The sequence below is a fragment of the Carettochelys insculpta genome, chromosome 2 (genome assembly GCF_033958435.1).
Source record: "Carettochelys insculpta isolate YL-2023 chromosome 2, ASM3395843v1, whole genome shotgun sequence".
In the NCBI taxonomy this organism is placed as follows: Eukaryota; Metazoa; Chordata; order Testudines; family Carettochelyidae; genus Carettochelys; species Carettochelys insculpta.
This window is the reverse complement of record NC_134138.1, coordinates 233,906,845-233,923,174: the sequence shown is the minus strand read 5'-3', so window position 1 is coordinate 233,923,174 and position 16,330 is coordinate 233,906,845. Positions and strand designations below refer to the sequence as shown.

At 40.3% G+C, this 16,330-nt stretch overlaps 1 protein-coding gene across 3 annotated transcripts in view; it reads left to right on the top strand.

Moving 5' to 3' along the window:
* Positions 1-16,330, top strand: part of VPS50 (VPS50 subunit of EARP/GARPII complex) — a 184,277-nt gene that overhangs the window by 100,911 nt on the left and 67,036 nt on the right. For all 3 annotated transcript variants that reach the window (XM_074984736.1, XM_074984735.1, XM_074984734.1), the window contains exons 17-18: positions 67-157; positions 2,010-2,186. In XM_074984736.1, the coding sequence (XP_074840837.1) occupies positions 67-157; positions 2,010-2,186 (268 nt within the window). The remainder of the gene's footprint in view (positions 1-66; positions 158-2,009; positions 2,187-16,330) is intronic.

Here is a 16,330-nt window from a genome sequence, read left to right as displayed (position 1 = left end):
CTGTTGCTTTGTGTTTTGTTTTGTTTTGTTTTGTTTTTTTGTTGACAATGCAGTTTTGTGTTTCAGAACTCGCCTTGAAGAATTACGAATGTTCTTGGAGAATGAGACCTGGGAGCTTTGTCCCGTTAAGTCAAGCTTTAGTATTTTACAGCTTCATGTAAGTACTTCTACTTTATATTCAAAAGGTCCTTCTGAAATGTTTGTTTTATATGTGTAGAACAGCTGTTTGCACTGAGAGGTTTTTTGTAACACTATAATAAAATCAGAGTTATTCTTTTATTTAAGGACTTTTGTATGCTATTCTAAACCTCAGACTTAAGTGAACCTAAATGGGAACATGCCTATGTTAGGTTTGTGAAACGAACTATCACAGTTGCATTTGGGGGGAGGGATAGCTCAGCGGTTTGAATATTGGCCTGCTAAACCAAGGGTTGTGAGTTCAATCCTCAAGGAGGCCATTTAGACATTGGGGTAAATAGGTATCGGGGTGGTGCTTGGTCCTGCCAAGAGGGCAGGGGACTGGGCTAGACTAGATGACCTCCAGAGGTCCCTTCCAATTCTAGGAGTTGTGTATCTCCAATTATAAAATAACACTTTTTTTATGTGATTAAAATACCAGAAGAATGGTCAAGGAAAAATAACAAATGTTCTTGTATCATAAAATGTTAGGTAACCAACTCTGAATAAATCAGCAGAGGCCAAGATGTTAAAAAATTGGTACCTAATTGAATAAAATGGCTCATTGCTCCAAAGCTGTTAACATTTAGGCACTCCCACTGAAGTTATCTTTTTGCACCCATTTTTATTCAAAATAGGCCCGGTGTCCCTGATTCAACAAAACATTAATACACATGGTAAAATTTCACTGACAGCAAGTGAAGTATTTACTTTAGTGCTTCCGTGCATCTGGGCCTCTGACTAAGATGAGGTTGGTAAACATTAACATTTCTGTTTTATGTGCGTTTTTAATATCTACCTATTAGGGTCTGCCCGACAGCCACATGACTGGAGCCATTGCTACAAGTAATATTTAGGTTGCTAAGGATGAACATGGTTGGGGCGTGGTTGTGTGGAAGACTGTTTTCTACTTTGTACGGGGAAGCTGAGTAGATACATTCGTGCAGCCAGCGAGAATAAAGATCTTTCACAGAACACAAAGGGAACAAAAAGCATTTTAATAGAAAAATGTGATTGTATAACTGCATGTGCTCACACAGGAACTCAAGTAGCAGTAAATCCCAGAAACCTTTCATCTAATTTTGTAGAAATTATTAAATTTCAAATCCTATTAGCCCAGAACATTTTGCTCTACATCTAAATTATGAGTATGTACATTGACTATTCAAATAAAGATTAATAGTGAAAAAGAAATGGTTTTCAACTAAAAATAAAAAAAGGCCAGGGTTTTCAGAAATAAATACTTTGGCCATTAAGTAAGTTGTCTGAGTTTCAAGCCAACTGAGCATCCTCCCAGTCTCTTGAAAACCCATATTATGGTACAGTGTTACAAAGTCAAAATTTGAGTGTGCTGGATTCAGAGATATTTTAAGAATTTGTTCAATATTACTAAGCTAATAAAGCTTTGTAACAATGGTAAAGAGAATTATCTTTAAAATACTGTTTAGTCTGATAATATCACTTTATCATGTTGAGAAGTATGTTCTTTACATTTTTGAAGCTGTATTTTATAGTTTAGTAGTCAGGTCCTGTTCTACCTCTTGTTGAAATACTTTAACATCTGGTATTAGCTTTTCTGCTTATTTTTAGAAAATGAATGCTTCCATAATAAAAAAAAAAAAAAAAGGTGAATTGCACCATGAAGCCAGATACATTTACTAAAATTAGAAAGACAAACCATGTTCAAACTTTAAGGTTAATTTTAATCAGTCTAAAAGCTATATTTAAATAAGAAGTAAATTCTTGTTACAGAGTGGTAATTGACAATAAGCAATGAATCATTTTTAAACTACATTATTTGGCATAAAATCATTCTGTATTTTTATTAATAGGAGTTTAAATTCATGGAGCAGTCACGTTCCCCATCTGTGTCACCTAGTAAGCAGCCTGCTTCGGCAATCTCAACCACCATAACTTTGTTTGAACAGTATTGTAAAGGAGGAAATCCATTTGAAATTCAGGTCAACGGCAAAGATGATGAGACAGAAGATGTACTTGCTTCTAATGGGGTAAGCAACATTTCATAAATATAAGAACCGTGCTAACTCTAATAATAATAATAATAATTATTATTATTATTATTATTATTATTATTATTATGATTATTGAGACGACAGCATGCCATACACTAGGAAGATGAACTATCTCTTCTAAATCAGTGCTTCCAAAATATTAAAGACAAATGTAGTTGTCATTCTATGTTGCATTTTACTACTTAAATCAGGCCCCTTTGCTTTTTACTGCCAACACCAGAGAGCAGGGTTTCCTGGGGCAAGCCAGATCTGATTGCTTTGCAGTGGATCAATATTTTTCTATCCAAGTCAATTGTTCCTGAAGGTTAGCAAGGCATGTTCCACTTAGCACATTGCTGTTTCTATTCTAATTTATCACTGGAGAGTTAGATGCAATTTACTTAACTTTCCTAGCTGTGGTAAATTTGGTCTTGTTTTAATATTAGAAGTATTAACTCCCTCTGGATTGTTAGGGAATAATCTACAGATGTGATCACAGATTGTTCTTTGTCTTGTTTACATAAAATAACCATGATTTCCAAAGGAAGTCATAATTTGTTGAGCAGTTTTTTTTATTTTTGAAAGATATGGGGGATGCTAGTTTGAGATCTTCTGGTATAATAGTCAACATTAACTTTAAATTAACTTTATGTTGACTTGTATCATAATCATACATTCAAATGTTTATTTAAGAGAAAACAGTCACTTATTTCATATAGCTTGTTATTCATGCAGAAATTTTGTACCTCTATTTCTCATTAAAATGTTTGTCTTAACTTTCTCCTCAAATATTATTTCCCTCTTTTTTTATGATGACATGAGCAAGTCCACCTGTCAGTCTTAACCTGCACTCGCAGTACCTTAACAAACCTCATGCACACTGTAAGCTCTAACCAAGTCACAGTAAACTCTTTCATATCTGGCAGTCGCAGGACCAGGAGGTTGCTGGATATTCAAATATTCTGGGTAATAGCAAGGTCTGCCTAACAGTGCATAACACTAAAGAAAACCAAGATTAGATACTAAGAAACAAACAAAAATGTATTCAGAATACTTTATTGTACTAACCATAGTAGCATTATACACTCTAAACTTGTATTTGTGGTATTTATATATACTCTCACCATACTCTACTTATGGAAAAGGTAAATATAATTTACTTATGGTTAAAATGCTGGCTTTTTAAGAGTTCTGGATAATAGAATTCTACGTATAAAAGAATTTAAGGTATCAGGCTTCCAGTCTCCAAATGGAACTTTGTTTAGGTCCACTTTTGAACCATATGTGGGTGCCTTTTTGATGGCAAGCTGTTCTGTCCATGATGTGTTGCACTTCCTAATCCTTCCCTCTATGGCTCCGTCTACACTAGAAGAGTCTGTCAACAGTAATGTCTGTCATCAGAATTATGTTGACAGAAACTCTGTGGACAAGAGTGCATCTATGCACAAAAGCAGATGGACATAGCAATCCGCTCTGTCAACAGAGCAACCAGACTGTCCTGCCCTGAGTTGACAGAATGGCTGACTGGAAGCACTGCAAACAGGGCTGCCTGGTGAGCTGGAAGCCCTTTCTGTCAACAGTGTCTACACTGCAGAACTCGGTTGACAGAAGCATTATTCCTCAAATTTTTGAGGGATAAAACTTTCGAGACAAATGCAGAGTTCTGTCGAGACTGTCGACAGAACACTGTGTGTGGATGCTCCCTGAGTTACGTCAACAGAAGGCCCCTTCTGTTGACAAAACCTGCTAGCGTGGACACAGCCTGTGGGAATTAGAATATAACAAAGGGTTCAAATTGTGAAGCGTTCCTCTCCCTCTTGAGCTACATGTGCAATAGAGGGAATGGAAGAGTTCCCAGTGGTAGAGCTAGCCATCAGGTTCAAATGATACCCTTCAAAAGCTGGGAGGAGGACATCAGGGCAAGGAGAGGTGAAACATGGCTCTTGCTCTTTTCTCTCTCCATGTACTTTCATAGCCCCTGAACACTAGTGAAATTAGCTAAAAATATTCCGAAACTTGGACTTTGTAGGTGCTTTACTGACTTTTAACTGGTTGGTAGCTCCCACACCATTCTATCTATATTTGATTTAAAACAAGTCAAACACTAGGCCTGGTTTATTTTTAATCTTGGTGTTTATAAAATGGATTTAGATTTTGTTTTGAGTCTGGAAAGGTTATTAATTGTTTACCTGGAAGACCACATTGGCTGCTGCATAGTAGTTTTGTTCTGTTTTGTGATGCTTGACTCCAAAATTGCTGCTTTTTTCTGTTGGTTAGATAACCGTTTATTTTAAAATACACTGTAACGACACATTAGCATAGATGTGCACTTTGCAGTGAGGATCTAGACAAAAATACCTTAAGTGCTGAAGGTTCTCCAATACCTGTCTCACTATTTCCCTCAAAAGTTTACAAATTGCCTGACATTTGGCTGGGAAAGAATCTGTGTGGACAAAACTATGGAATATGCCCCAGAAACACTTGGGCAAGTACAGAAACAATGCAGGGGGGACATACTAATGTAAATATAGCTTTGCTGTGGCAGCATTTGCCTCTGGGATAAGCTAATGTGAGTGCTTGGACCTGGGTGCCAATGACCATGATCATTTTCAGTTTGCAGGCCATTTCCATAAAATTCATGGTTGTAGCATTTTAAAAATCTTGAATTTCATGGTTTCAGATATTTAAATCTTAATTTTCAGAGTATTGTGACAAAACACAAATATGTATTTTAAAACAGTAGCATATAAACTTGGGAAGCCCTTCAGTCAGTGTTTTTCAGGCTGGGGATCCTGACCCAAAATGGGTTGCAAGACTATTGCAGCAGGGTTGTGGTGTTATCACCCTTACTTCAGAACTGGGCAGCTGCAGAGAGGCTACTGCTAGCCAGCCATCTGGCTCTGAAAGTAGCACAGAAGTCAAGGTGGCAATACCATGGACACCCCCTCCCTACGCCTCCCCACCCCATGCACAATGGCATTGCAATTCCCTTTTGGGTTGGGACCTTCATTTTGGGAAACACTGCCTATAAGTGGTGTTTTCTGTAAGCTGAGCAATTGAGTGTCTGCCCAATAGTGATTCAGTTGCTGCCCAGCTGATTAGGAGAGGACCTACAGCTGTCCCCAGCTGGCAGCATGCATTTTGATTGGTGGTGCACATTTGAACATGTCTTGGCGCACATAACAAAACTTATTCTGCACACGGAAGTTAAAAATTAGAGGGAACACTGCTATAAGACGAAAGAATATAAAACACCACATTGCACAGGGAATATCGATTTTACCGTCAGTGATGCATTTTTTATGCCTGCGAATTTGATAGGATCTTAGTGGTAATCCAGGTTAACTGTTCATTGAAGACATACTCCAAAAGGTTAGACATATAATTTGTTTTAAAAAGAAAGCCCATGTTCTTGATCACAGTTTTACATTTAGGGCTGGATTTGGGGGCACATTCCACAGCTACAGGATACATAGTTCCCTCATGATTGGAATGGGACTGATGCCAATAAAGCTAGTGTACAGCTAGGATGTCTTCAATTTCTTACAGGTGTATTTCTTTCTCTTAGTATGTAGCATTTTAGAAAGGGGCTAAATAAAAGGTGCTAATTTCATCTACTTTAAAGACTAAATGAAATCTCAAAACCAGCTCATTTTTGGATCAAAATACAAGCCAAAGAGTGAAGTCTTATGCCTTCTCTATTAATACAAAATGGATTTTCCACAAATTACAAGTGTCAACATCTGAGCAAGTGACAGTATGTACTGTTTGTCTAGAACCTCTGTATTCTTCCATCCATCCCTTTCTCTTAACTCAAATGTAAAATTTGGGAGTGTCTGAACTGGCTTTGATTCTGACCTCAGCTTTTCTATGATTTTTCTTTCCAGCCTACATGCTGCGTGGAATCAGAAAACTGTAAATTCCAATGAAAAATAAGCTGATCTGCTTCTCTTCCTTTTGTGGTTTCCTATACATGAGCATCTGCTGTGTCCTGACACTTCCAGGCCTACCAAATTTAATCAAATTTCATCTGTACTCAGCTTTTTCCTTTAATCTTACCACGTGGTTAAAAATTGGATCATGAGAGAGGATTGCTTTTGAGGTTATATTTTTGTGTGTCATAAAGTGTAACCACTGAATTTGCCTTTTAGCCCTTTGTGTACCTATAGTATAGCAAGTATGGGCTGGAGAATAATTTACATTTTCAGTGTAAATGATTCACTGTAAGAATGAGCTAATTTGACTAAGTTTGAAAAAAGTAATCAGAAAAAAGGCTTTGTTCGGTAAAATATGGAGATGGAGCTTCCTAAAACACTTCTCAGATTACTGGTAAACTGTGTAGAAAGTGCCATTGTGGAACAGACCACTGGTTCATCCCGTGTCTCTGACCTTAGCCAACACCATATGCTTAACAGGAAAGCTCAGGGAATGCTTAAATAGGTGTGAGATAGTCTTCTCCTACCCACCAAGCTTCATCATACCTTTTATGTAATCAGAGATTGGCATAAACCCTGAAGCAGGAGGTTTTCATCTCTTCCCCACCCCCCCAAAGTATTTTAATTGTTTTAGCATTAACTATAACTCTGGAATCTATTGTTACACATATAAGCATCCATTCCCTGTGATTTTTTTTTCATTGGCCTCAGTGACATGATGTGGCAGCGAGTTCCGCAGTTAAATGGTTGTGTAGAAGTACTTTTGTTTTATCAGTTTTGAATATGCACTGTGTCAAGTAGGCTTTTGAAGATCATTGCAGTCAATCCTATTAAAGTGATCTATTTTTTGCATGCAGTATTGTTCTCTGCAAAAATGGATATGATATTCACTTCCATTCAAAGTGGATGCTGAATGAAGAATAATTGACATGTACTCGCCATTGAATACCTCATCCTTTGTATATGTGACAGGCATTAGCCATAATTAGTTACAGATCCTATGGTCTTCACTGGAGATTGAACTCTAGGAATTTGGGAATCAAAAAGCACAAACCTCTAAGTGTGGAGTTAAAGGAGTTCTTCAGTTATTTCAATTGTATTGGCTTCTATTTTTGCTGGAATCAGTCACTGGAGTCCATCTTGATTATGTGTGTTAGCAGTAGGTTAATGTGTTACATATGCAGGAGAGACAGCCTTTCTGTAGCTCATGTAGTAGTTTCACTATGTTGAATCTTGAATTATGTTCTGTTTTGTAGGGAGACACTACTGTGAGTTTACAAGGGCGGCTGAGTTGTCATATTTGTAACGTTTGTGCCAGCATTAAGTATTCTGCATTACAGGGAAACCTAAATATGTCGCAAAATGATAAAAACTGAATCTGTGCCTGTTGAAGAACTGTAATTCATTTTGGCGTTTCTCTGACACTAGCAGCACAGAATGTTCAATGTGGGAAGAATGCAATACTGAAGACATGATTTATATGTTTTTGTTCTTGTGATAAACATAGGCTATTCATACTATAAACAGTTTCATTAACCTTAAATGTGGTATTAATTGTGGAAACTTCAGATTTAGTTTGCAGAGTTTGTGTGTTTCAAATGAATATAATTTATCGTTGGTGTCTACGTGAACCAAAGTTTACACTCACTTACACAGAGATTTTATTTTCTTTCCTTTACAGAAAGATCTTTGGTGGTGGCTTTCTGTAATTGTACCCAACACTGTACTGCTAACAGTGTTCTTTCTATTGAAGTGCTATTCCATACAGCATTGGAATGTGGTGCTTTTGAAATTAGACAGCTGATTGCTTCTGTTTTAAAAGCAAATTCTGTGAAACTAAGGAACAGTGCTGAACCAGGAGATCAATATGTTCAGTTACTCTGTATATTATGCCTATCTGTCCAAGCGCTCATATGATCCTTCTTACTGTAGTATCTAAATGCCTTGTGAAGTAGGGAAGTCTTATCCCATTCTTTTATTTATTTTTTTTACAGACAGAAGCCACGGCACTAGATAGATCAACTGACCTGCACAAAGTTATATAGGAAATCTGTAATAGAGTTGAAAATTGAATCCATGTTCTTCAAGTGGTTTAACTTGTCTCTTCCACTTTGGGTGTATGTGTGCTCAGTGCGCCAGAGCTGGAGGTTTTTCCCTTAATAATACCCATTAGTGCGGTGTGTGCACTCTCAGCTATCTTGTGCTTCTGGTTGGTGGTATAAAGCAAAGGGGGGCAAACTCTGGCCTGTGGGCCACATCTGGCTTGTGAGACCTTCACGCACCTGCTGGGAAGCAGGCTGGGACACCCATGCCGGTGGGGATATCCCAACTCCACAACCAAGTGGCAAGCAGAGGCAGCTAGCCTCTGGCTTCTCCCTTTTGGCCTCTTCTCCCCCTCAGACTTAGCTCCCAGAGCTTGGGCAGCACGATCGCTTTGATGCCAGCCCCGATCATGTGGGTGACACGCCTGCAACTCCAGCCAGGGGCACAGCTGCAGCCCCATTACACCAGGTGCTCTGGGAAGCGTGGGCAAGGAGTGGCAGAGGTGGATAGCGGGAGGGGAGTGAGTGGTCAAGAGATGAGGACTGGGGGGGAGTTAGAAGGGGTGGTTGTTCCTGAGGGGCAATCAGGAGCAGGAGGATTGGATAAGGGGTGGGGGCTGGGCCCTACCTGGCTCTTTGGGGCAGCACTGTTTCCCTAGCCATCCTTACCTAGCTCCCTGTAGAATTTCCATACCAATGTGGCCCTCAGGCCAAAACGTTTGCCCACCTCGGTGTAAAGTATGGAGCTGTGGAAGCTGCACTTCATTCTTGCCACCCATAATCAGTGGTCAAGTGTATTGGCTTGCTACTGCATATTTTTTCCTCTGCAGGGATTATTTTTTTCTGTGAATAATTAAATTAGTGGCATTCAATAGTGTTAGGTTAATGTAGGTCATTTTTCTTACGTTTCTTGCAGAGTTAGTTCCCTTCTAACTTCTTCCCAAAGTATTGTATGTGCTCAAGCAAGATACTGTGCATGTTCACGGAGGCATGATCTTTACAGCTCTGGCCTTGCTAGCATTGTTTGTCCAGTCTGCTGAGTCTACCAGGACTTTCAAACTATCCATGGATCTTAACCTGAGCTCCCAGGACTACAGTCATATGCTGTGTCCCAACCAGTGCTTTTTTTGTGCCAGTATGTGCTGGTTCTCAGTAGCAGCACCTCAGCAGCTCCAGCTATGACATTGACTGAAGGTAAGGTGTGAGGACCCAGCTGAATACCAGCTCTTTCTTACAAAAAAGGCACTGGTCCCAACCCAACCTTATCTTACAACTTGGATGGTCCATGGTCAACACCTTAAGAGGGGGACTGTTCAGGGAATATGCAAAACATTCTTCTGAATATTAGGAAGCCACATGTCAGATACTTAACTTGTTGAAACAAAAAGCAGTGAAGTAGCACTTTAAAGACTAGCAAAATAATGTATTAGGTCTTTAAAGTGCTAGTACTATTCTTTAAAGTGCTACTTGACTGATCCCATTCTTTCCTGGGACTTAAGTCTGACGTTAACAATGTTCATGGCTCTCCCCTTTGAGTCAACGGCTACCTACTCTTTACTGCATTTATGAAAACAACATATTTGGTAATTATTACCTCTGCATGAAGATGGGCAGAGTTACTAGCATTGGCAAGTTTTACTTTTCTTTATAAGCAGAAGATATCCTAATGTCCACATTGAAATTCTTGATTAAAGTAGTACTGGAATTCCACCTCAATCAAACCATCTATTTCCTAATGTTCTTTCCTAAGCCCTATTCTCAAAGGCTTGAGTCTACACGAGAAGCCTCTGTCAACAGAAGTCACTGCCAGAAAGGACTTCCCGGCAAAATTTCTGTTGACAGATTGTGTCTACACATAAAAACAGATTGAAAGAGTAATCTACTCTCTTGACAGAGAGCAGCCTGATTGCCTGGCCCTCTCTTGACAGAACAGCTGACCGGAAGCTCTGCAAACAGGGCTGCCCAATGAACCAGAAGCTCTTTCTCTCAACAGAAGGGCCCTGGAGTGTTTACATGGCTGTTTTGTTGACAGAACACCGTCGAAAGTGGTGTTATACCTGAACGGGGAGAGGTATAATGCTGCCAGCGGATGTGCCGGGTTCTGTCGACAAACTGTCGTCAAAGCGCATTTTGCACATAGATGCTCCACAGCTTTTCCTGCCAAAAGCCCAGTTTTACCGTGAAAAGCCTCTTGTGTAGATGTAGCCATAAGGATGAAAAGAGGTTCAATGGTCAGGATGTAAGAAGGGTGCTTCCTTTTTTACTTGGACAGGACTAGACTTTTAGATTGTCTTCACAGCTGCTTATGTTTGTTGTGGACATAATGAAATGGCTTCCAGTCTTCATGCAGAGGATTTCATCTTGGATTTTGTTTTACACATATCTGTGCTATTACACTGCCAACATATTCTGTGAGATCTCAAACAGCTTCTTCAGCTTTTTTGGCTCCAGTAATTGTGACATTTGTAGAGCAGCAGTTTGGTCATCAGTACATGCCTTTACTACACACAATATTGCATCTCTGCATTCCAGAAATCATGCCAACTTTGGACAAGTACTTTTTCCATTTTTCAGGTAGACTCTGAAATCCACCTCTGGACCAAACTGTTCGTTAGTCAGCTGGAATAGAATGGACCTCTGCAGTCACTTGAACAAAAAAACCAATTACTAACCTATTCAATAATTGTTGTTCTTCAAGATGTATTACACGTGTTTGTTCCGTGACCTGCCTTTCTTCCCTTCTATATCAAAAATGTTCAGTAAGAAGAAACTGAGAGGGACCTGGAAAGGCTCTGTCAGAAGCAGAGTAGGTCTCATGCTGCTGCGTATACCACTGCAGTGTCAGCATCAGATTGTCATAGTGCAGGCGTTGTTGCATGAAAGGAGTCAGCCTGGTAAAGGGAGTTGGTTTCAACAGCCTAGGCACCACAGCTGGAGTGGATGACCCTGGGTGAGAAAAGATTAGTAGTGGGGAGTTTCTCTTCTTGGAGGATGTTCTGCCTTGCTTTCCTGCTTGTTTACTTGTGACTGGTACCGGGGCATCAATCTTTGAGCGAGCCATGTCTCAGCTCCTTTGGTGAATGGAGGTCTCCTGTGCATTTTTTCACAGTACGTTAAGTGGCAGGGGATTCCTGCTGACTCCAGAAGCATTGTCTGGAAACACTCTCCTCACCCATGCTAAAGTATGGTGATTGGGAAAGATACTTACACAGCTGATAGGGGATATTGAAAGACTTGTCCCTGTGGAACAAACACTCTGGAGAGAAACCAATTCAGACACTTAATACCTGGCTCATTCAGGCTACATCTACACGTGCACACTACATCAAAATAGCTTATTTCGATGTAGCGACATCGAAATAAGCTATTTCGATGAATAACGTCTACACATGCTCCAGGGCTGGCAACGTCAACGTTCAACTTCGATGTTGGGCAGCACCACATCGAAATAGGCCCTGCGAGGGAACGTCTACACGCCAAAGTAGCACACATCGAAATAACGGTGCCAGGAACAGCTGCAGACAGGGTCACAGGGCAGACTCAACAGCAAGCCGCTCCCTTAAAGGACCCCCCCCCGACACAGATGCACTAAACAACATAAGATCCATACAGCTGACAACTGGTTGCAGACCCTGTGCATGCAGCATGGATCCCCAGCTGCAGCAGCAGCAGCCAGAAGCACTGGGCTAAGGGCTGCTGCCCACGGTGACCATAGAGCCCCGCAGGGGCTGGAGAGAGAGCGTCTCTCAACCCCTCAGCTGATGGCCGCCATGGTGGACCCCGCCATTTCGATGTTGCGGGACGTGGATCGTCCACACGTGCCCTACTTTGACGTTCAACTTCGAAGTAGGGCACTGTTCCCATCCCCTCATGGGGTTAGTGACTTTGACGTCTCGCCGCCTGACGTCGATTTCAACTTCGAGCTAGTGCCCAACATGTGTAGCCGTGACGGGCGTTATTTCATAAGAACATAAGAACGGCCATACTGGGTCAGACCAAAGGTCCATCCAGCCCAGCATCCCATCTGCCGACGGTGGCCAATGCCAGGTGCCCCAGAGAAGGAGAACAGAAGACAATGATCAAGTGATTTATGTCCTGCCATCCATCTCCTGCCCTTGTACTGAAGGCTAGGGCACCATACTTTATCCCTGGCTAATAGCCATTTATGGACCTAACCTGCAAAAATTTATCAAGCTCTTTTTTAAACCCTAATAGAGTCCTGGCCTTCACAGCCTCCTCGGGCAGGGAGTTCCACAGGTTGACTGTGCGCTGTGTGAAGAAAAATTTCCTTTTATTAGTTTTGAACCTACTACCCATCAATTTCATTTGGTGTCCCCTAGTTCTTGTAGTATGGGAAAAGGTAAATAATTTTTCTATATTCACTTTCTCCACACCATTCATGATTTTATATACCTCTATCATATCGCCCCTCAATCGCCTCTTTTCCAAACTGAAAAGTCCCACTCTCTCTAGCCTCTCCCCATATGGGACCCGTTCCAAGCCCCTAATCATCTTAGTCGCCCTTTTCTGAACCTTTTCTAATGCCAATATATCTTTTTTGAGGTGAGGAGACCACATCTGCACGCAGTACTCAAGATGTGGGTGTACCATAGTTTTATATAGGGGAAGTATGATATCTTTTGTCTTATTATTGATCCCTTTTTTAATAATTCCTAACATCCTATTTGCCTTACTAACTGCCGCTGCACACTGCATGGTTGTCTTCAGAGAACTATCCACTATAACTCCAAGATCCCTTTCCCGATCTGTCGTAGCTAAATTTGACCCCATCATGTAGTACGTGTAATTTGGGTTATTTTTTCCAACATGCATTACCTTACACTTACCCACATTAAATTTCATTTGCCATTTTGCTGCCCAATCGCTCAGTTTGCTGAGATCTTTTTGTAGTTCTTCACAATCCCTTTTGGTTTTGACTGTCCTGAACAACTTGGTGTCATCTGCAAACTTTGCCACCTCACTGCTTACCTCATTTTCTAGATCATTGATGAACAAGTTGAACAGGATCAGTCCCAGGACTGACCCCTGGGGAACACCACTAGTTACCCTCCTCCATTGTGAAAATTTACCATTTATTCCCACCCTTTGTTTTCTGTCTTTTAACCAATTCCCGATCCATGAAAGGATCTTTCCTCCTATCCCATGACCACCTAATTTACATAAAAGCCTTTGGTGTGGGACCGTGTCAAAGGCTTTCTGGAAATCTAGGTATATTATGTCCACTGGGTGCCCCTCGGTGCCCCTTGTCCGCATGTTTATTAACCCCTTCAAAGTACTTCGAAGTAGCGTGCACGTGTAGATGCGGCCTCAGAGGATGGAACAACTAGTGCAACTATGTTTTGCTAATATTTTTATTAAGTGTGCATGAGTGTTTCTTAGATATGTATGTTAACACTGAAGGTTTTTGTGAAAGCAGAAAATTTTAAAGAATGAGGCCTTGAAAATCAAGAGGGGAATTTGCAGTGGTCGAATTGCATGTATGGTTGCGCTGGTTGTTCTATCCTCTGAATGATCCAGCCATTAAAAACTAGTGCAACCACGCATGCAGTTCTTCCACTGTAAATTCCACTCCTGATTTCCAAGGCCTCACTTTTTAAAATTTGCTGCTCTCACAAAAACCTTCAGTGTTAATGTGCGTACATAAGAAATACTCACATGTGCTTCATAAGAATATTAGCAAAATGTAGTTGCACTAGTTGTTCCATCCTCTGAATGAGCCAGGAACTAAGTATCTGAACTGGTTTTTCTCTAGAGCATTTGCTGCACAGGGAAAAGCATCAGCATCAGATTTTCAAATCCCCAATCGGCTGTTAGGATCCTTATTTTCAATGGAATCGGTTCCATTGGTTCCATTAAGACATGTCTTTGTGACCCTTTGCAAAAGGTGTTACCAGGGCAGGATAGGTTGGGGCAAAGCTGAAGTGTTAATTTACCCAACTCTGAAGTTGTAGGGTTCATGTAAGGAGACATGCTGGAGCCAAGTAGTCTGTAACATATGTATATTAGCTCTGTTGAGGAGTTGGGTTTTGTACGGGAGTTTGGGCTGTTTTCTTTTTATATGCTAACTAATGATAGACTAATGAGAACTATTTTTGCTACTCAAGAAGTATCTTGAAGCACCTCAGTTTGGAATTAACTAACAATAATTTACTAAACATGTTAAGATAAAAATTTAATTCCATTCTGAAAATATCTGCCTTTACTAAGTATTTTTCCCCACAACCTCCATTTGAGGCAACTAATTAATTTCAGGCAAATGATGCAGCAGTTAATTAATCTGTGATTTATTTGCTGACTTCTAAATTTAGCAATGTTCAAAATACAACAGCTATGAAAATAGAAAAGCTTTTTAGTAAATTTGTACATGTGAAATATATTTTTCTTTCCCTTAACTGATTACTCATCAGTTTGTAGTATGCAGTTACCAATTAAGTAATTCAATTGCTAATCTAATAGTCTGGAAAGTCAAAATAGCTTTTCTAATTCATAAACATTTGTTGTACTTTTTACTGTCTATGTAGTCTCAAACACACATTATTTCATGAGCTCACATATTGAGGTGTTTGAATACATTATAGTGTTCTAGTGACAATTATAGTTAAGGCTGCTGGGTTAATCTATTTGTAATTGTTCTAAATTGCCCAGTTTTTAATTTTCAGTTTGTCAAACCAAAATTTTCTAGGTCTGGGGAAAACAAACTTATCCTCGAGGTGATGAAGTGTCAGCATTTCATTTGGCTGTTTGCAGACGAAGAGAATTTCTGCAAAATAGTAAAATGTGATTTATAGAAAATAAATGACAAGGTGGTCTAGGATAGCTGTGCTGCCTGAAATGACTTTTTACTTCATTTTTGTTTTAATCTTAACATAGTTCACATCAATAATATACCTTTAACAGTGACTGCATGATACTCTGCTCATGTTTGCCTGGGTAAATTAGCTACATACTCACATTTGTAGTGGGCTTATTTTGAGGTCGAGGATTGTGGAGTCTGTATAGAATGAAGAAGGCAGGTACTTGCATAAGGCTTTTCATTGTGCCACATTGGTTTTTAGCTAACTATTCCAGGGAAGGGATGTACTTTTTCTTTCAAAAGCATGGAAAATTACATTAAATATATTGTTCAGATTGTATAATGAAGCATACAGAAATGAAACTAAAATTAAGGTTGCAATCCTTAACTACACTTGTGCGTTTGGTACAATTAACTACATAATGGAAGAATATTTGAGCACACAATAAGTATTCTTTTTCCCGAGGTATATCTGTTACTACAATTCGTAGGATCCACGTCTTTGGATACTTTGGCTGCATCTCCACTATGAGATAGATTCAAATTTAATTCATTTAGCTCAATGTGATCACATGACTGTCTTCACTGTAAAGACCACTAGCTGGATTTTGGGTGTACTAATCTTCAGATTACAAAATCGCAGTTACCTGGCAGGTACAGTATCAAGCTCGAATTCAGAAGTTCAATTAAAAGCAAGTGTGTAAGCACCATGTCTTAAAAGCGAACTTATTAGCTTCCAGATGTGTCCCATATGTAACCCATAATGCCCCCCTCAGTGCTCCGCTCTGGCCACTGCTCTCCAGTAACAGGAAGACCGTGAATTTCCAAGCAGGAGCAGCAAACCGTTACATGTGGTCTCATGTTAGTATGAGAGCCTGATAAATGGCTTCTTTCTTTCTATGTTGTTAGCATTGGGAGTGCATCTGCCCATTCAAACAGCCCTGGTGGGGAGTTGGCAGCTCTGTCTGTATACTTGCTATTTTTTCCTGTGCTGCTTGGCGTCAGCCCATGCCCCCCCACACCACATCAACCCCCACCACAGCCTTGTTGTGCTTGCATAACACGCCGAGAAACTTTCTCAGCGGTTTACATTTCTGTGTGAACCTCTTTCCCTCCCCATATGTGCCACACAGCCTGGGTCTTTCCCATGCTCAGCCATATCACATGGGTAGTCCCCAACCCAACCCAATAAAAGGATGTGCCCGCCATTTGGTGCTGACAATGCTTCCAGCTGTGCATTTAAGGCTCCAAGGGCAGGAAAGAAATTATGGGCTTTGACACTATTGAGGGTAAGTCTCCCTGCTCACAGCGGTTAAGATTCTGGGGGCTTTGCCGCCACCACAGGGATGT